General features: G+C 40.2%; 1 protein-coding gene across 5 annotated transcripts in view; it reads left to right on the top strand.

The window, feature by feature from the left end:
• Positions 1-21,789, top strand: part of irf2 (interferon regulatory factor 2) — a 64,833-nt gene that overhangs the window by 26,992 nt on the left and 16,052 nt on the right. For 4 of the 5 annotated variants that reach the window (XM_043705676.1, XM_043705646.1, XM_043705656.1 and 1 more), the window contains 2 exons: positions 12,548-12,640; positions 18,992-19,091. In XM_043705676.1, the coding sequence (XP_043561611.1) occupies positions 12,554-12,640; positions 18,992-19,091 (187 nt within the window). In that variant the 5' untranslated portion in view covers positions 12,548-12,553. The remainder of the gene's footprint in view (positions 1-12,547; positions 12,641-18,991; positions 19,092-21,789) is intronic. The other variant, XM_043705684.1, reaches the window with a different exon arrangement.

Below are 21,789 nucleotides of genomic sequence, written 5' to 3'. Positions count from 1 at the left end.
CTTTCAAAGAACTAGCACAGGCAGGAATGCAAGCTTCCATGGTTTAACATTGCATGATTCTAAGAGAAAACATAGGAATGTGAAAGAAACCTCTAAATGCAAGTTAAACTGAACTTCAAAATTTAAAAAAAGCCAAGAGAATTCGGAGGAAGGAGAATAGTATTGAAAATGAATACCGGTGAGGGGGAGGTATGATCTGATTGGAAGCATTGCTCGTATGTAGGAGAGAGGGGAAAGAATAAGCCTTTGAGGCAATTGCTGCATTTCCACAATGTATCCAACAGGTCTGATTGAAACTGTTGTGGCAGACAGTCAAGAGTGTTGAACCACTTCATAGGCTGAAACTTGGCATTTTTCCTTGTTAGAGGTAGATGTGTTGCAATTTTGGATTCCCCAGCTGCCACAACCAATAAGATGTACTTATCATTTTAAAGATAACAAGCCACGAGCTTCCTGCTTTGTTAATAGAAGTGAACTTCTGTTTCTGAAGTGATTTTTGAAAGTGCTTGTTACAAACGTCAGTGAAATTCTCCATTGCCTTTGATTTCCTTTGATTGTTGTGCCTTTGTCAATACCATGGGGTTGCGATGTTTTATTTGGCTTACAGAACAAAAGATTGGAACAGACCAAACCAAAGTCTAATGGGTGTATATTGTCACCTAGCCACTGATTCAACGCAAGAATTGTGCCAATCAGAGAATGAAAGAGAGATAGAGTGTTGAGAGTTTATGATACATTAACCACTGTAAAACATGTAAATCCTAATTTAGGTCATTTAAAAGCTGTTCTAAAGCTATGGTGTTTTATTGGAATATTTGAACATTTGTGAATGTAACATTCTTGTGTTGTCTTATGTTAGATCAGGAAAGTGACTGTTTTAACAGCTTGAACTTGGTTCTGTTTAACTTCCGACATAGCAACAAATGGTAATTTATAATATGTACAAGCAAATTTATCAGAGCTAATGGTAACTGAGAACATTATTCCACGTTCGATGAAAGACTTTTTAAATGCACGCATTTTCATCACGGATGGGTGAAACCTTCCATATTTCAGTGCCATTTTGGACACCAGCGAATTTTATTTTTTAAAATGGGGAACTTTTGTGCATGTGGAGGTGATATATACTCGTACTAACCACAAAACTCAGACATGAATTAGCTATTGAGTAAAATATTTTACCAAGATACAAAAATGAAGCAGAAGTAGACAGTTTAGTTTCTTGAGTATGCTTTGTCAATCAATAAGATCATGGCTGATCTGTTTGTCTTTCAAGTGCCATATTCACATTTATCCCTAATAATCCTTGATTCTCCTGCCTAAAGAATCTGCCTACCTCAATCCTAAAAAGATTCCATGACCCTCACCTCCACTGTCTTCTAAGGTAGATTTTCAAAGATGTACAACTGATACAAACTCAGCTGATGTTGCTACTGGACAAAAGTGGAAAGAACTGCGGATGCTGTAAGTCAGAAACAAAAACAGAGGTTGCTGGAAAAGCTCAGCAGGTCTGGCAGCATCTATGCAGAGAAATCAGAGTTAAGTTTCGAATCCGCTTCTGAGGAAGCGTCACCGGACTTGAAATGTTAACTCTGATTTCTCTTCGTTGATGCTGCCAGACCTGCTGAGCTTTTCCAACGATTTACGTTTTTGTTGCTAGCAGACATGTCAGATCCCAGTCTGAAATCTGTCCTGATAATATGACATTGTTTTGATGGTTTTAACAAGGTGGTCTCTCACTAAAACATAAGCCCGCAATATTGCAGATTTGGATTTCAGCGATATAAAGAGTTTGTTTACACAAGTGAAATTAGATAAAATAGAATAAACCAAACTATTTCCATGTAGCATAGAATCATAGAATCCCTACAGTGCAGACAGGAGGCCATTTGGCACACTGAGTCTACATCGATCTTCTGAAGAACATCCCACCCCGACCCTATTCCCGTAACTTTGCACTTACCATTGCTAATCCACCTAACCTGCACATCCCTGGACACTGGTGTGATTGTGTTTAGCATATTTAAAGATACAATCCCATTAATCCATAAAGTACCTCACTATACTCATACCAGAGAGAATTCTCTTCTCACCTTGCCTGATCTAAAGAAAAGTAATAATCCCTGGCATTCTATACTGGAGTCTAATGCTCAACTGCTTAACTTGTTCATTCTCAACATTCTCCCTTTGCAAACAAAACCCTATTACTCTCCAGAAGGTCTTTGTCTCACTGTGTTTTAAATGAAATTGCCATGGCAACATGTACAAGTTAGTCATTAGATACACCACCCACATGTCACTAGTTCAAATTAAAGTATTTTAGCTCAAACATAAATGATATTGATATATATAAATCACATACCTTACAACATAACTCACTGTGCAAAGAAAATCTCCTACCTCTGCTTAAAGGGTGACCCTATTTGTGGACTGACTCACAAGGAAACATCCTTTCTATGTTCACCTTGTCAAGATCTTATGCACTTGGGCGAAGTCACCCCTTACTCTTCTGAACTCCAGTGGAAACAAGTCCAGCCTATCCTCCTAAAGCTACCTATTCACTCCAGGTATCACCCTAGTAAACCTTCTCTGATCTGCTTCCAATGCATTTACATCCACCTTTAAACAAGGAGACTAGAACCGTACACAGTATTCAAGCTGTGATCTCACAAAGGTCCTGTATAACTGAAGCATAACATCCTTATTTTTATGTTCAGTTCTTCCTGTGCTAAAGGATAACTTCCAGGAGCCACCTTGATTACGTGCTGTACCTGCATACTAATGTTTTGTGACTCATGCACTCATATACCTACATCCTTCCGTACCTTGGCAGAATGTGGAGGAGAAAAATGTTCTCTGATTATCCTTTCGATCCCATGGGGGCTTCATTAAATGACATGGTTTTGAGTAACTGCATTCAGGTGCTTTCACTCTCAAAATACAGTAATTGAAATTTTAATATTAGAAATTGATGCATTCATGTAGGTTTACAGGGCTCTGCTGGCTATGGGAGTTTATTTCAAAGATGTTTAGCAAAACAAAATTGCCTGACTAGTACCAACCCTCTAGCATGTTGTTTCAGATTGACAGGCATAGTATTATTCCTTTTATTCTTGATGAAGGGCTTTTGCCCGAAACGTTGATTTTACTGCTCCTTGGATGCTGCCTGAACAGCTGTGCTCTTCCAGCACCACTAATCCAGAATCTGGTTTCCAGCATCTGCAGTCATTGTTTTTACCTAGGCATAGTATTAGTCTATTTCCTCCGGGCCAAATAAAGTAACTTTGTGCTATGCACTAATGAAAACCCTGTTGATAAATAGATCTCTCAGAATAGAAAGGAAGCATTTGAACATTATATTTAAGACAATATAATATAGGAGCAGAATTTGACCCATCGAGTCTGTCCCACCATTGGATCATGGCTGATGTGTTTCTCAACCCCATTCTCGTGCCTTCTTGCTGTAATCTTTAAATCCTTTACTAACAAGAAGCTATAGCACATTTCACAACCTAAGGATGCTCAAAGTCACTGAGAAGCCTATTAACTACTTTTAAAAAGTATAGTCAGTGCCGTAGCGAAGGAAACACAGTTGCCAAATTGCACAAAGCAAGGTCCTATAAATGTGTAAGGTCATAGACTTGGATTTTCTTGCCTCCATCCATGTGATGAGAGGAGGGGGTTTGGAAATACTGGACATGACCCGATTCCTGGTTTAAATGTTGGAAGGATGCCTGTACCCTACATTCCCAACCTGCTGAATTCATTGTAGACTCAGCATCTTGTATCCCATCCCTTCAATTTTCAAGGCGTCATGCACTTCCTAGACAAATTGTGAATCATCGTCTGGATTCAGGAATCCATTCAAAGATAAATTTAAAAAAGTCTTATCCATAACCTGTATGTCCCTTCCACGCTATTTGCCCAGGATGCACCTTATAAAGAGCAATCATGCAAGATATTTGACAAGAGTTAAAGTACAGTGGAAAACAAATTCGCAAAATTTGCTTTGACTTCTACTGTTTCTACAGCCTTACAAACGTTTCCATCTCATTGGACCATTATATTAGCAATAATAAAAGCTTTACCCACTAGGTGGCACGGTGGCACAGTGGTTAGCACTGCTGCCTCACAGGGCCAGAGACCCGGGTTCAATTCCCGCCTCAGGCGACTGACTGTGTGGAGTTTGCACGTTCTCCCCGTGTCTGCGTGGGTTTCCTCCGGGTGCTCCGGTTTCCTCCCACAGTCCAAAGATGTGCAGGTCAGGTGAATTGGCCATGCTAAATTGCCCGTAGTGTTAGGTAAGGGGTAAATGTAGGGGTATGGGTGGGTTGCGCTTCGGCGGGGCGGTGTGGACTTGTTGGGCCGAAGGGCCTGTTTCCACACTGTAATGTAATGTAATGTAATGTAATGTAATGTAATGTAATGTAATGTAATGTAATGTAATGTAATGTAATGTAATGTAATGTAATGTAATGTAATGTAATGTAATGTAATGTAATGTAATGTAATGTAATGTAATGTAATGTAATGTAATGTAATGTAATGTAATGTAATGTAATGTAATGTAATGTAATGTAATGTAATGTAATGTAATGTAATGTAATGTAATGTAATGTAATGTAATGTAATGTAATGTAATGTAATGTAATGTAATGTAATGTAATGTAATGTAATGTAATGTAATGTAATGTAATGTAATGTAATGTAATGTAATGTAATGTAATGTAATGTAATGTAATGTAATGTAATGTAATGTAATGTAATGTAATGTAATGTAATGTAATGTAATGTAATGTAATGTAATGTAATGTAATGTAATGTAATGTAATGTAATGTAATGTAATGTAATGTAATGTAATGTAATGTAATGTAATGTAATCTAATCTAATCTAATCTAATCTCAACCTTGGACAAAAGAGATCATTGAAAGAATAATTTATTATAACCCCAAAGATACCTCTGCTGAGTCATAAAGTCATAGTCATACAGCATGGAAACAGACCCTTTGGTCCAACCAGTCCATAATGCATTACTGAATCTTGGAGCTCAGCCAAGCATTAATGATAAGCCCATCTGAGAACTGTTTCAGCAGAACTAAATTCCCAGAAAGCATGTGTTCTGTACAACAGTGAGAAATTATCTTGATTTGGATTATGAAAATATAAAATTAGGTTCAGTGGAAATGAGAAATAACAAAGCAACAAAGTCATTGGTGGGAGTGGATTGTAGGCCCCCTAACAATGCTGTACTGTAGGAAGGGGAACATCTCAAGAAATAATGGAAGCCTGTAAGAAATGTATTTGCAATACTTGAGGGAGATTTTAGTTTTTGTACAGATTGGACAAATCAAATTGGCAAAAGTAGGCTGAGGGTTGAGCTCATGGACTGTATTCAGGACTGAAAAAGGCAAGAACAAGAATTTAAGTGGAATTTTTATCTTATTCACTTATGGGGTGTTGACATCACTGGATTCAGACTGGGTAAGGATGGTAGATTTCCTTACTTAAAGGACATTAATGAACCCCAGATGTGTTTTTATGTCCGTGGTTACGTGGTAGAATATCTTTCAATTTAAGACTTTTTTTTAATAATGGGAGTTTAAAGTTCATTATCTGCCATGACGGGTTTCACACCCTTGTCCCCAGCAAGTTAATCTGGATTACTAGTCCTGTAACGTTATAATTAGACCAATACCTTTCATTGTAAGTTGAAAGATAAAATTCCATAGAGGCAGTAGCAGCTGTTTAAGGAGATATTTTATAACAGTCAACAAAAAAAGCATTTCATTGAAGGAAAAAAAACCCTTCTACAAAGATGCCCCATCTGTATAGCTAGCTAAAGAGGTTAAGTATGGTGTAAAATTGAATATTGAAATTGTACCTGTGTATAAAGCTGCAAAGATTAGCATTAGCCCAAACGTCTGGGCAAGTTTTAGAAACCAGCAAAGGATGAGTTTAAAAACAGAGAAATTGAAGTGTGGGAGAAAACTAGCAAGAAATATAAACACATTTGCGAAAGCCTTCTGCAAGTATATAAAAGGAAGAGAATAGCAAAGGTAAGTATTCGTCACTTAGAATTTAGATTGTGGAATTAATAATAGGAAACAAGGAAATGGCAGAGTGTTTGAGCAGGCATTTTGTATCTGTCTTGACACAGAAAGCAGGCTAAGTATTTAAAAATTGACTTAAAAGGAGGAGGAACTTAATAATTCACAGTTACCAGAGGAAAAAGTTCGAGGAAAATGAATAGGATTAAAGACTGGACCTGATGGTCTGCATCTTAGGGTTTTAAGAGAAAGGGCTGCAGAGGTGGTGCATGCATTGATTGTAATCTTCCAACATTTCTTTGATTCTGGAAAGGTCACAGCAAATTGATGAATTGGAAATATAATACTAAGTTTGCTAATAATACAAAGGTAAATTAGAAAACAAATTATGAGGAGGATATAAAGAATCCTCAAAGCATTACAGATATTTTAAAAATTGGTAACTGGAGTACCAGGAAAAATAGAAAAGTTATTTAGTTGGAGAGAGGTTGTAGAATATAGTCGAGTAAAAGGATCTGGATATCAATATTTATAAATCACAAGATGTTAGCATGTACTTGCAGTAAGATATTAGGAAGGTGAATGGAATGTTGGTCTTTATTGCAAGGGATACAGAGTATAAAAGTAGGGAGATCTTCCTCTGACTGTGGCCCAGATTACTGAGAATAGTATATGAAGCTCATGAACTTTTCATGTTTTTTCATTGAGTTCAGGGGATGTTGGGAGTTGCTGGCTGGGTCAGCAGTTATTAATAACAACAAAAACAGAATTTGCTGGAAACACTCAGCAGGTCTGGCAGCATCTGTGGCGAGAAATCAGAGTGAATATTTCAGGTCGAGGGATCCTCAGAACTGCCCAGCAGTTATAATCTATCCCTAGTTGCTGTTGATAAGGTAGTGGTGAGCTGCCTTCTTTAACCACTGCCATCCATTGGTATAGCAAGGAAGGAAGGGACTTCTAGGATTTTGACCCAGTGACAGAACTGCAATATATTTCCAAGTCAGGATGGTGAGTGACTTGGAGGGGAACTTACATGTAGTGGTGTTCCTGTGTACCTGCTGCTCTTTCTAGATGGTACTGGTCAGGGGTTAAAAGGTGCTGTTAAGGAGCCTTGAGAATTTCTGCAGTGATTTTTTATAAATGGAACACCGCTGCTACTGAGTCTCCATTTGGAGGGAGTTTTCTTTTGTGGATATGAATGTTTTTGGAGCTGTCAGCCAGGTAAATAGGGAGCATTCTGCTTTGATGATTCAGGGGGCTGTGTTACTTATTGCAGCATTCCTAGCCTCTGAACTGTCTTTGTAGCCACATTAATTATTTGTTTAGTCCCTTTCCGTAACACTCTCCAGGATATTGATAGTGTGGGAACTAGTGATGGTAATGCCATTAGTTGTCAAGGGGTGATGGTTAGATTTGATCTTGTTGGAATGGTCATTGCCTGGCAATTGTGTAGTGCCGATGTTAGTTGCCACTTGTCAGCCAGGCCTAGATATCGTCCAGGTAATGCTGTATTTGGACAAGGACTGCTTTAGTATCTGAGGATTCATGAATGATGCAGTCATTGGTTAGACCTCACTTGGAGTACTGTGAACAGTTCTGGGCTCCTTAAGATGGATGTATTGACCTTGGAGGAAGTACAGTGTAGGTTTATACAAATGATATCTGGGCTTCAGGAGTTTAGTTATAAGGAGAGTTTGTATAAATTAGGCATGTTTTCTCAAGAACATTGGAGATTAAGGAGTGATCTGATCAGAGTCTTCAGGTTATTAACAGGTTAGATTAAGGTAAACTGGGGATTCCAGAACAGGGGGCATAGCCTTAAAAATTAGGCCTAAGTCATTCAGGCGCGATATTAGGAAGCACTTCTACACATAAAGAGTGGGAGATATTCAGAACTCTCTTCCACAAATGGCAGTTGTTGCTCAATCAGTTGTTAATTTTAAATTTGAAGATAGATAAATTTTTGTTAAGGAACTGACTAAAAGATACCAGCCAAAGACAGGATCAGCCATTACCTGAATAGGCTCCGGAGGCTGAATGGCCTCCTCCTGTTCCTGTGTTCCAATGTGGTTGCCTTGGAGCAAAGTGATATCCAGGAGCTCTCATATACTGTAGCTGTAACTCGTCACCAGTCTTGCCATCCTTAACGTGTTCTAGTTAAATACTCAATTATGTTATTCAGTTATATCTTTACTTATGTTTATGCATTTTGTTAATGCTAAATTATTCTGAAACTGCATATACCTCTAGTACCTACCTGATATGCACCAAATAACTAGTCTGTTCTCCTGTAGCAGAGTAAGCTCCAATTCCTAAAGACTGAAAAAGCTAGAAAGAATGAAGGCAAATGATTACTGCTTTCCTTTTCTCCTAGCTCCCTTAATCACCCAATTCCTAGCACTATTTCTTGCACGAGAAATAGTGGAAGAATGGTACAATAAACCATTGTACCAACTCCTTCCCTCACTCAAAGTGAATTTATTTGGAATTTGTCAAGTTATCACCGTAAAGGCTAATCAGTTTCCCTTGCAGTTATCATTGAATAGTGTATTTAGTTTCTTTTTTGGTGATGCGATAACAAATGAAAAGAAATAAAAGTAGTGCAAACTGACAGTGCAGTAAATACTTTATGGTTGGATGTTGTTCTGGATCCTATGGCTGATTGTTTTCTATGATTTTTAGCTGTGTTTCTTTGTAATATATACCTTTCTGTTTTGATCTCCAGAGACCAGCATCTCTGATCTAATTTGTTTTAATACTCCCTAAGTCCCTATGACTCTAGAAGCACAGATAAGCTATAATTGCAGCTTTCAATTAGCTTATGATTGTACACCTGTACAATTTAGTCTTCCTTTTGGTAGTGAAGATGGAAAATATTGACTTGCAAAATGACAGATTAATTTCCATGGTGGCTGACGAAGGCTGATTTTAAGGCTAAATTTAAATAGCCTGTGGTATTATAAGCAGGCCCAACTTTGGTCTCTGACTTTGTCATTATAATCTGGTTACTTGTGTGATTTTAAAAAAACAGGAAAGCCATGACAGGGAATAAAAATTAGTGGTGCTGGAAAAGCACAGAGGGTCAGGCAGCATCCTGCAGAGTGGAGATTTTCCTGCTGCTTGGATGCTGCCTGACCTGCTGTGCTTTTCCAGCACCACTCTAAACTTGAGTCTAATCTCAATCTCCAGCATCTGCGGTCCTCACTTCTGCCTAGGGAAGAAAAATTATTGACTCCAAATTAGTGTTTCATTATCATAAGACACATCACTCCAGTGAACTGATGATGAAAATTAGTCTTGATTTCTGGACATTTCATCTGAGCATACCTCAGCAGATTGTACTTTGCGCTGTCGATTTTGTGTAACCTGTAAGCATTTCAGGTGTCCTGTGTTTGGAGCCATTGTTTCGTTGTCTGAGGAAACACTGTTTTCTGCATCAACAGAAATTGCTGCAAGCATGGCAATGTAAAGGAAAACTTGAAATGTTTGAAATGTGAAACAAAATAGGAAATGCTTCAAATCTTCGAGCCAGTCAGCATCCAAAATAAGAAAAATAGGATGCACGAGCAAAACTTGCGTGCCTGTGGTCAGGAGAATCGAAGTGGCCTACTTTATGAACTTGTTTTTCTGGGACTGAGTGTTGTGATGAAAGCCAATCAGGATTTGTGCTGCTCACAATTTCCAGGATGGGGGAAAAAGCTGTCATTGCAAAATAGGCTTCAAAACAAGCTTAGTAGTGATGATATCCCTGAGTCAACCAAATGTGGGTGGAGGTTTCTTCATATCCACAGCAATTAATGATGGACAAATTTTCTCCTTCCATGCATGTCCACTCAAGGATTATGGAGCAACTTTAAATATTTAAAGTGAAATAAATTTATGTTCTACCAAGTAAAATATGGAACAAGACCTGTTTGCAAAGTCTATCAATGTTCAGGACATAAATAACCCCTCTCCACTCCACTTTTTCTCAGCACTTCTATTTATAGCTCTTGTAGATGCATATTTTAGTAATAGGGTATAATTTGAAGTTTAATTTATATGTTATGATCTGTGAAAAGGGATGCCAATTTTGAAATCCCGACTGTCATCAGATTTCTGGGAAATCAGGCTGTGATTTCAGGTTGCTAAGGAAACACACACTGATTGGGGGGCGGGTGCGTGGGCGATGTCCCCCCAGGGATTAAATTTTGTCAGGTAGTCATGGCAGGCAGTTTGTGAGGATCCGTGTCTGTAAGACCGCTGATGAGCAATGGAACCTGCAACCTGGGGATTCAGCAGCTTGGAAAAGTAAAATATCGCGATTGTTTTTGTACAGTCAGCCATAGCGTGTACTGAGATGTTATCGAGTGGTCAGGTATTGAATCTCCACCATTAGTACTGCTGTGAGCTGGACTAAATAAGTGCTACAGAATAGTGGTGTTTTGTTGTTGAATGTATCTATAGAATTTGGATAAAGTAAAACTAGGAGACCTAGGGTAGAATTGTCCCCTTCCTAGTGTTGGTGAGAACGGGAAATAATTGAGGGTGAGTTTGCCCTGGAGGTAATCCTGCCCCCTTCTTGACACCTCTACAATTAAGTACTGGGGGAGAAGATCCATAAATGACTTTCTCGACTTCGATGGCTGATTAATGATAACTTAAGGACCTCAACTTCCCAACTCCCCTGTTTCCTGCTTCCCTGGCAGGTGTACAAGATGGATAGTTTGCCAACCAGGGTGACCCGCCTGCCAGTATTGCCTGGAGGTGGAGGTTGGGTTCCAGGACCCTCAGTTGAAGGCCTGGATGGTGGACAAAGGAGGTAAATGCCATTCCTCTACCCTTTTCCTGAGCCACTCTCACCACTTCACCACATCCCTTATCTCAAAAGAAGAAGAAAAAAACACTTTGGCCCTGGCTATTGGTCCTTAGGACTCAGAAGCTGTTGGCCTTTGACTTCAGTTCCTTCAGTGTCATTGGGTCAAAACTGCACTTGTCCCGCCATGAAATACTGGGGCCCCAAGAGCAGATTGGAGGTTGGGAATTCTGCCATGTGTAACCCACCTCTTGATTCCTCAAAGCCTGTCCACAACCACAAGGAATGTAATGGAATACTGCCCACTTGCCTAGATGGATGCAACTCCAACAACCCTCAAGAAACTTGAAACATCCATGTCTCATCAGCCCGCTTGATCAGTAAAACATCCACAAACCTCACTCCCATCACCACCAACACTCAAACGAAGCAGTCTGCTCATCTGCAAGCTACCCTTCAGAAATTCAGCGCAACTCCTTAGACAGCACCTGCCAAATCCATGACCGTTACCATGTTGAAGTACAAGGACACTAGTATGTGGGAACCATCCAAATGGCGTAACATCCTGACCTGGAAATATATTGCTTCTCAAGAGCAACTAGGGATTGGTGGTAAGTGTTGGCCCAGCCAGCACCATCTGTATTCCATGAGCAATTTTTAAAAAATCCTTTAATGCGTCCCTCAGGAATTGCCAATGATCTTGTTATTTAAAGCAAAAAGAACATGTACACTTATTCTTAACTCAGTAAATCAGGAGACAGGTATACTTTGGTTCATTTTTCATGGTAGTCCCTGTCCCTTGACCAATCAGAGGCAATTCTAGTTTACATTTGAACAAAACTTGGCAGTTAACTGTCAGTATTCATCTATCTGGCGCATTGCCCGTGGCCATGCATTCTAACAATCAAAGTTCATCTATTAACCACTCAGCACTCCCTCCTTATAGAATAAAAAAAGTTATTTCCCCTCCACATTGGTATTTCATGCAAATTATCCTGATGAGAGCAAGTCAAAAGGCTTTGATTCAATGTCTTTTTTCAGCAAAATTTAACGTCTTTATCACTAAATGATGATATCTACCTTTGTTGTATCAGCTATGTAAATCAGTTATTTTGTAATTCATAGTTTGTATTGAATATAATTTACCTGTTAATTCTTGCTTAATTTACATTGATTTTGGTTTGATTCTTTGAGTAAAAGTTATAAAAAGTGAAATCTTGGCACTGTTGGGGCATAATGGTGGTGTCCCTAACTCTGGGCTGGGATCTAGTCCTGTCTGTAACATATGGATGTCACAATATGTCTGAAAAGGTTAAAAAGATTTAAAAATTAAAACTCACCCATTAGTTTTTCACATCAAGGTTGCTTGATAATATTGTCCTTTTGAGTTTGTTGTTTCCATGTGAATAGCTCTTCTGAAATGAATCTAACTATTCCTATCAAAACCACATCAGCGTTTGGAAAGGAATGGGAAGGATCAAAATGTATTAATGAAGTCACTTAAGAATCATTGGGTTCTACTGTCAAATCCCTTCTTTGCAACCACTGTACCAGTGGATTCCCTTTGATTTGTAGGGAAAAAGACAGTCTTCCCTTATGTCGCTTCAGTTTTCCTTCTCAACAGGAAGAGCAATGCTTTACAGCAGATACCTTTAGCACTACTTAAGTACTGAGCACCTCTCCTGCTTTCCATTTTATTGTAGGTGGCAATGCCAGTGGAGAGAATGCGTATGCGTCCATGGCTAGAAGAACAAATAAATTCAAATAAAATACCTGGTTTGAAATGGCTAAATAAGGTAAGGACTCCAGTATATTCAGAAAGCCAGTGACAATTTAATGCCATGGAAAAACCTCTTTGATTTATCCAAACAATTTCTTGTGTTTGAAGCTGCAGTAGGATCCCACTATTTTATTGTGGAGGTAAAGATAGTCTGTTGAAACTGAGAGAGTGAGTCAGCTGTTGTGTTTTTCTTTAAAGTGCCAGATTGAGAGATTAATTCAGGAATTATCCATATGCTGAGGTCCTGTTGGCCCTGTCTTTGGAATTACATTCCCAGTATGACTCCAATTCCATTGCACCATTCCACTGCACCAGTCTCTGAGAATCTCCTCAGCTCTTGCTACCAGTGGTGGTTACATCTCCAGCAATTTGTTCCAGTGTTCTTCCAACATCCTTCATCTTCTTTAATGCTTGCTTAAGGCCCACTATTGGCTAACAGTTTTTTTTCACCCCACCCTAATCATTGACTTGTTTATTGTTCCTTTGAATTGTCTTTGGTTTTTTTCTCTGCATTGAAAGTTCAGTCATTATTTGCACATGATAGCAATTGATGAGTGATCAGTCACAGCCTTAATTTAGAGAGGAAAGTGCTAAGAGTTTTGCACTTTTGCACTGTTCCACGTTTTCCTCCAATCTTTACAATTTGCTCTGAGGCTGCCCAAGTGCATAGCTCATTACCCCAGCATTTACACTTGGGATCTTGCCTGGCATTTGTTTGGCACTCATTACTGCCGCATCACCGTCGATGCATTTTCATTGCCTGTCTGCTGCTGGAACCTGAGCATCTCCTGCCAGTCAACTTGATCCCCATCCCTATCTCCCACCGTCCTACCAAACAAAACATGTCTGCCCTCTCTTGGACTTGCATTATAAAAATGTTATTTACTGCAATTCCATTTCGTTACCTGAGCCCCAAGGTGAACCTCTCTTGTGACTATCCCAGGGTGTCTTTTTTCTCTTGGTATATTGGCATTTGAAGTCTCACCAGCTCAATGGTTGTTCTTACCATGTGCATCCCTTTGACATGCATACCACTCCTTACAAAGCCTCAGAGACACTGGCGCACAAATCATGGACCTCGTATATCTCTAACAAAAGGCAGGAAATGTTAGAAACACTTGAGGGGGAAGAGAAATGGAAAAAAAGCCTTGTGACGCTTCATTCAAACTGTACTAATATCGAAATGCATGGTTTTTAAGTATGTTCAGAGGCAGGGAAAAGGTGATAGGTAAAGGGTAAAATAGAATGAGTCTGTGAAAGAATATGAGTGATTTATCTGAGAGATCTAGAATAGTATAGCACAGGAGGAGGCCATTTAACTCATTGGGTATGGCTGATCTTTCAAGAAACAATCAAGCTAGTCCCAACCTCCTCTTTTGCCATTTCCGTAAAAGTGTTTCTGCTTCAAATTATTCAATCCCCTTTTGAATGCTCCTGTTGAAACTGTGTCAACCAATCTGTCAGACTGTGCATTCCAAATCCTAGCCACTCACTACATCAGAAAATCCTCATGCTTTTTCTGCTCCTTTTGCAAATAATCTTAAATCTGTGCCCTCGATAACAGAGCTTCAGAGTTGTTTTTTTAAATTGTATCTCCGCCCTTCAACATTTTAAACATCTTCATGGGTTTCCTCCGGGTGCTCCGGTTTCCTCCCACAGTCACAAAGATGTGCAGGTCAGGTGAATTGGCCATGCTAAATTGCCCGTAGTGTTAGGTAAGGGGTAAATGTAAATGTAGGGGTAGGGGTATGGGTGGGTTGCGCTTCGGCGGGGCGGTGTGGACTTGTTGGGCCGAAGGGCCTGTTTCCACATTGTAAGTAATCTAAATCTAAATCAAACCTTGACCTTGTTACTAAGTAGAGCAACTTCATTTTCTCCATACTTTGATCCCTCATTCCCTGGAGTCTCACAGTTGTAACCACCCCACAATCTTCACACCTAATTGGAAAGTGTGGTACCTAAAATTGGACCTGTTACACCAGAGGTGGTTCAAATTGAGTTGTGGGTTCAGAAAAGATTTGCAAGGATGTTGTCAGGGTTAGAGGATTTGAGCTACAGGGAGAGGCTGAATAGGCTGGGGCTGTTTTCCCTGGAGCGTCGGAGGCTGAGGGGTGACCTCATAGAGATTTATAAAATCATGAGGGGCACGGATAGAGTGAATAGACAACGTCTTCTCCCTGGGCTGGGGGAGTCCAGAACTAAAGGGCATAGGTTTATGGTGAGAGGGGAAAGATCTAAAAGGGACTGAAGGGTAACTTTTTCACAGAGGGTGGTGTCTGTTTGGAATTAGCTGCCAGAAGAAGTGGTGGAGGCTGGTACAGTTACAGCATTTAAAAGGCATTTGGATGGGTATATGCATAGGAAGGGTTTAGAGGGATATGGACCAAGTGCTGACAAATGGGACTAGGTTAGATTGGGATATCTGGTTGGACTGAAAGGTCTGTTTCTGTGCTGTACATCTCTATGACTCCATGACTTATAAAGCCCAAGATTCTACATGCTTTATTAACTGGTTTGTTAAATTAAGTAAAATTAGTAAATTGCAACAATAGTGACGTTTGTGGAAAATAAGAACTCATGGTGTTGTAGATAACATATTAACATGGATAGAAAACTGACTGACAAATGGGAAGCAGAGAGTAGGCAAAGGTGGATCATTTTTAGTTTGGCAAAATGTAACAAGTGGTCTGCTCCATGGAGCAGTACAGGGGGACTCCTGCTGTTTACAATTAATATGAAGGACCAGATGAAAGGAAGGAAGAAATTTGTTGATGGCAAAAAGACAGGTAGAAAAGGGAATTATGAAAGGACTATAATAAGATAGATTTTGCGAGTGAGCAAAGATTTGGCAAGTGGAGTATAATGTGAGAAAATATGAAATTGTTGATTTTGGCAGGAAGATTGAAAGAAGGTGTGATATATAAATAGTGAAAGATTGCAGAGCTCTGAGACACAGAGGAAATTGAGTGTCATAATGTGTGATTCACAAAAGGTTAATATGCAGTTGCAGCAAGTAATTAGGAATGCTAATAGAATGTTAATCATGTATGGCAAGGGAATTGGATACAAAAGTAGGGAAGTTATACTCCACTTGGGAGACTACATCTGAAATACTATTGGCCACCTTATTTATGAAATTATATAAATGCGTGGCACCACTTCAGAGAATGTTTACGAGTAATACCTGAAATGGATTATGAGGAAAGATTTCACGGGCTAGGTTTTTGTCTGTTACAGTTTAGAACAGTAAGACTCTTTGGAAGTCCCTTGTTATCGATAGGTCGTCTTTGTGAGACAGTAAGTTAAGGGCGTGTCAGAGTCCTGCCTCTTGTGCTCAAAGAGGTTAAGAATTGGCAGTTCAGTCACTTAAATAACCAAAGCAGAAGCTTGTGACCTTGAGGAATATCTTTATCGAATTGAGGGACAGTTGACAATAAAAGCAAAACGTTTACAGTTGAAGAGCTGATGGGGAAGGAAAATCTGACAAAGAGGGGAATGTTCCTGAGCCTGGGAATATGATGAAGGAAGATGTAGATTCCGAGGGGCAGGACTTGAATCCCAACATCATTGTAGGGAGACCTCCAGCACAAACCGCAGGTAATACCTCCTTCACCTGAAGTGACTCTGGTACAGCCAGGCACTATTACCAGTACACGCTGCTGAGAGAAATTGGAAACAGTGGTAGAAATCTAAAGTTGTTAATACTCAACATTAAAAGGCTGGAAAGTTCTGGCCCATTTCTGACCCCTCAGCTTCACTTCTGGTATAGTTTTTGCTGGTGTATGCAGAAAGAGCTTTGGAATTCTAGCCATGAAAGGTTTAAGGAGAAATTTAAAATAAGTATTGGTGATGAGACTGAGCTGTCAACAAAGTTCTGTTGCAGAGTATGTGCTGGAAAAGCACAGCAGGTCAGGCAGCATCCAAGAAGCAGGAGAATCAACAGTGGGAATGAGCTGATGAGAATGCTCATTTCTGTTGAAGGGCTTATGCTGCTCCTCGGATGCTGCCTGACCTGCTGTGCTTTTCCAGCACCACACACTCGACTCTGATCTCCAGCATCTGAAGTTCTCACTTTCTCCTGTGAGAGTGTGCAGCTTGTCCAGTCCAAGCTAGCTATTATTTTCTACAAGGGAATTCTATTATATTCCCAATTCCTCTGAGAGAGGATTCAGTGATTGGGAGCGGATGGGGAAGGAGGTCATAGGAATTTCTCTGATTCTTGAAAGTGGAAGGGCTGGAACAGTGGTGGTAGGCTACATTGGGAAGACTCCCTGATGATACATTCTCACGGTCAGGGATGTCTGCGGGGTGGGGTAGAGGGTTGAAGGGAAGCAAGACTGGGATGGAGATCACTGGTCAGAGCGGGCAGCAATTTAACATTGTGGAACCCACATATGCATAGATTTGTGGCTTGGCTAATTTCCTCCATAATGGGACTACAGGCTGGAAAGGTTTCCCCAACCAACCACTCCACTGAGGGGGGAAATGATTTTTCTGGAGGGGACTCTGTTCTGCGAAACTTGCCGACATTGCCCCTCACTATTTAGCTTCCACTTCTGAAGCCTCCATGTTGAGGCAGCCTCACGGTTTCTGACCTGAGACCTTTGGAGTTAGATTGATGGGACGGAGAGCCCACCCACTGGCCTTGTTGGATGGTATGTGACAGCTCATTGGAGGCTATCTCTCAGAAGATTTCTGAGTCAGTCTCACTGCCACAGGTGTGGGCTTAGTCCTTCCCCCATTTGTTCCTGATGTAGGGGTCTCTTAAGGTTCTGTTGGTAAAGCAGCCTAATCCTTCCATAGAAGCTGGCCCAACATTCCTAGATTTCCTCAGCAGAGACAGTTGTGGATCTATAAAGGTGAAAGGCCACAGTCCCACCAGATCATAGAGCTGCTCTCCCATTATCGAGAGACAACTCTTGGTGGTTTAACCTGAGGGCCACCGTGCCTCAGGTAAGGGGAAAGGTTGAGAAGAGTCCTCTGTGGTAACTTCAGCTGACATTGCAAGTCAGCCATTCAGTCAGCTGAGCTAACCGGCCCTGAGTGGATTAATAGGAATTGTGTGAATACCAAGCGCAGGTTTAAGTACATGAAATGTCCAGTAGGAAGAAAACTGAAGACATTTGGCCTCACATTGGCTGTTTTCCATTACATTGTGTTGTTGAGCACAGGATCACTGTGATCACATAACACTTCAAGCAGACCGTAATAGAGAAAACCCGATAGGAACAACCATTATGCCTCATGAGCCATGAATACTCTGGGTTATAAGTGACATACATTAGAGAGACATTTCTGCCCTAACAATGAAAGGCACTGCATGCTCTTTGCATTGTTTCTAAGGGAGATTTATCAGTTATACCTTTGCTGATGTTCTGTATTTGGTTGCTCAGAAGAGATGAATGATCTTTAGCAGATCTTTTCAAAGTTGCCACCTTTGAGTGGCAGGTTTCCCACCTTCATAGATTATACAAGATTAAAGGTGTTATACAAATGCACATTGTTGAGCATTTGTAATAACAGGTGTAGCATGATTAGTCAACTTCCTGTTGTTCAGAGGATGTTTTGTGTGTCAGGCCAAAGCATCTCACATCCACAAGTTGTAGTGGTGACTCAGTACTAAATTGTAGAATTACAGGATGAATGATCACATTGTTTGCAGTAGATTCTCTCTGCTGATTAAACACACACCTCAAAGTCAGGCTTTGAACTGCCAAAGCATTTGAAAATATAACGAGACTACTATCATGTATTTATTTATTTATAGAAACACGTTAGGTGTTACATTTTGGCAAGGTACCTCAGGTAAGGACTTGGTAGGGTCCAAGGAGCGATTTCAAACAAAGAGACCTTGGGGTGTAGGTTCGTAGTTCCTTCGAGTCACAGGTAGCCAGGGTAGTGATGAAGGTGTTTGGTACACTTGCCTTTATTGCTCAGTGCATTGAATACAGGATTTGGGCTGTCATGTTGTGGCCTTACAGGATATTGGTTGGGTCACTTTTGGAATACTGCTCCGATTCTGGTCTCGCTACTTTAGGAAGGATGTTGTGAAACTACAAAGGGTGCAGGAAAGATTTACAAGGAGGTTGCTGGGTTTAGAGGATTTCAGCTACAGGGAGAAGCTGAATAGGCTGGGGCTATTTTTCCTGGAGCGTCAAAGGCTGAGGGGTGAATTGTGGGAGTACCTTCATCGCAAACTGCAATAGGAGGAGGCCAGTTACCACTTTCTCAACGGTAATTGGAAATATACTAGAACAATACATGCCAATAACGCCCATGCCCTGAGAAATTATACTTTAAAAAAAATGTTTGATAGTTGTGTTGTTCATATATTGGCCTTAAATTAACTATGGTGTTACTTTTCTAGGAGAAGATGATTTTTCAGATTCCGTGGATGCATGCTGCTCGACATGGATGGGATGTGGAGAAAGATGCTCCTTTATTTAAGAATTGGGCGGTTCATACAGGTAGATAAATAAAAGTGGACCCATAAATTCATAAATTAAAAGCAAAAACAAGTTGGGAATAATCAATTAAAGTCATTGAAATACATTTTATGTTGATAATTTGGGAATTGTTTCCTCAACAAAAATAATGCTTTCAGAGCTACCAGCCATCTTTCCTCAGTTAGGAGGGTGGAAATGTGGTCAAACTATAATCAAACCATGTGAGTGAGAAAGTTAATTACTCTCAGTGGAGAAACTCAGTGAAATAATATCTAACAGACTCCAAAGACATGATGGCAATTACAAAAAAAATGCTGGACTAGCCAGTGAGGCTCTTGTGCCATGAATGATTTAAAAAAAAATGCTCTGGCTGAAATTGTACAAAATCACAGAACCATTGAATCAGAGAATTGTTATAGTGGAGAAGGAAGCTACCTAGCCTATCAGCTCAGTGTTGGTTCTCAACTAGAGCAGCTCACCCAGTCCCACTCCCCTGCCCTCTCCCTATAGTCCTGCAGAATCCTGTTAAGATTCCTTTTCTACTGCATCTTGGGAGCCAAGATTGAATTTGCTTCCACTCCACCCTCAGGAAATGTATTCCAGATCTAATCACAATATAAGTAAAAAGAAAAATGCTTCCTTTTTTTTTTCCTCTGAGGAACTCCCTTCCTCAAAAGGCAGTGGATGCAGAATCTTTAAATATTTTTAATGCAAAGTTAAATCGATTCTTGATTACCAAAAGGATGAAAGATTATCACAGAAATGGGCAAATGACTGGTTGAGGTTGAAATTGGATCAGCCATGTTCTTGTCTGAATGGTGGAGCAGGCTTGAAGGGCTGAATGGCCTGCTCCTGCTCCTTATTATATGTTTTTATGCTCACATCGCTGTTGTTTCCTTTTTCACTCACCTTCTCTGAGTCCTCTAATTCCTGACCCTTTCAACATTCAGAATAACTTCTCCCTGTTTCTTCTGTTGACACCCTCATGACAATGAATGCCAAATCTCCTCTCAACATTCTCAGTAAGGAAATCAACACCAGTTTCTTCTACCTAATTACATAAATGAAGTCCCTCATCTCTCAGAGCATTCTAATAAACCTTTATTGCACATATCCTTCTTAAAATGTATTGGCTAGAACTGAACACCAAACTCCAATTGAGGCCAAACCAGGGATTTATGAAGGTTCTGCACAACTTCCTTGGTTTCATATTCCATGTTTCTATTTGTAAAACGCAAGACCAATATGATCTTTTTTTAAAAAAAAATGTTTTAAAGACTAGCACAGCCTGGCACCTGAGTATTAGATATTTCAAAGTAAGAGTTAAGTACTGATGCTGTATGAGCTGATGCCTGTTAGCATGTTTTCATGAAAATCAGAAAGAAATTAGAACATTTGGGTGAATTTTCCAAGGGAATGTGTATGTAGACGTAATGGGTTCAGGAAAAAAAAACACTGGTGAGTTTTAGAGATAGTAAACTAGGAATTAATTATTTTTGTATAAATTAATAGAAAATAATTATGACGTGTTTGTGTCATATGCCTCATCACTATTTTAATAAAAGTGGTAACCATTAAATAAAGAAAGAACAAAGAAAATTTACAGCCCAGGAACAGGCCCTTCAGCCCTCCAAGCCTGAGCTGATCCAAATCCACTGTCTAAACCTGTTACCCAATTCCTAAGCATCTGTATCCCTCTGCTCCCCACCTACTCATGCATCTGTCCAGACGTGCCTTAAATGAATCTACCGTGCCTGCCTCTACTGGCAAAGCGTTCCAGGCACCTACCACCCTCTGTGTAAAGTACTTGCTGCGTGTATCCCCCTTAAACTTTTTACCTCTCACCTTGAACACATGACTTCTCGTTGTTGAATCCCTCGCCCTGGGAAAAAGCTTATCTCTATCTATCCTGTCTATACAAAGAACAAAGAAAATTTACATCCCAGCAAAAGGCCCTTCGGCCCTCCAAGCCTGAGCTGATCCAAATGTACTGTCTAAACCTGTCGGTCAATTCCTAAGCATCTGTATCCCTCTGCTTCCCACCTACTCATGCATCTGTCCAGACACATCTTAAATGAATCTACTGTGCCTGCCTCTTCCACCTCTGCTGGCAACGCGTTCCAAACACCCACCACCCTCTGTGTGAAGTACTTGCCGCATGTATCCCCCTTAAACTTTCCACCTCTCACCTTGAAAGCGTGCCCTCTCGTTATTGAATCCTTCACCCTGGGAAAAAGCTTGTCTCTATCCACCCTGTCTATACCCTTCATGATTTTCTAAACCTCAATCAGGTTCCCCCCATCTCCTTTTTTCTAGTGAAAATAAACCTAACCTACTTGACCTCTCTTCATAGCTAGCACCTTCTATACCAGGCAACATCCTCGTAAACCCTCTCTGCACCCTCTTCAAAACATCCACATCCTTATGGTAATGTGGCGCCCAGAACTGTACACCGTATTCTAAATGTGGCCGAACCAATGTCTTATATAATTTTAACATGACTTGCCAGCTCTTAAAGTCAATACCCCGTCCGATGAAGGAAAGCATACTATATGCCTTCTTGACCACTCTATCCATCTGTGCAGCAACCTTCAGGGTACAATGGACCTGCACTCCCAGACCTCTCTGCCCATCAACTTTTCCCAAGGCTCTTCCATTCATTGTATAATTCGCTCTAGAATTAGACTTGCCTAAATGCATCACCTCACATTTATCTGGA

This window comes from Chiloscyllium plagiosum, chromosome 2 (genome assembly GCF_004010195.1).
Source record: "Chiloscyllium plagiosum isolate BGI_BamShark_2017 chromosome 2, ASM401019v2, whole genome shotgun sequence".
NCBI lineage: Eukaryota > Metazoa > Chordata > Chondrichthyes > Orectolobiformes > Hemiscylliidae > Chiloscyllium > Chiloscyllium plagiosum.
The sequence above is the reverse complement of the archived record's forward strand: the minus strand, read 5'-3'. Positions and strand labels throughout refer to the sequence as shown.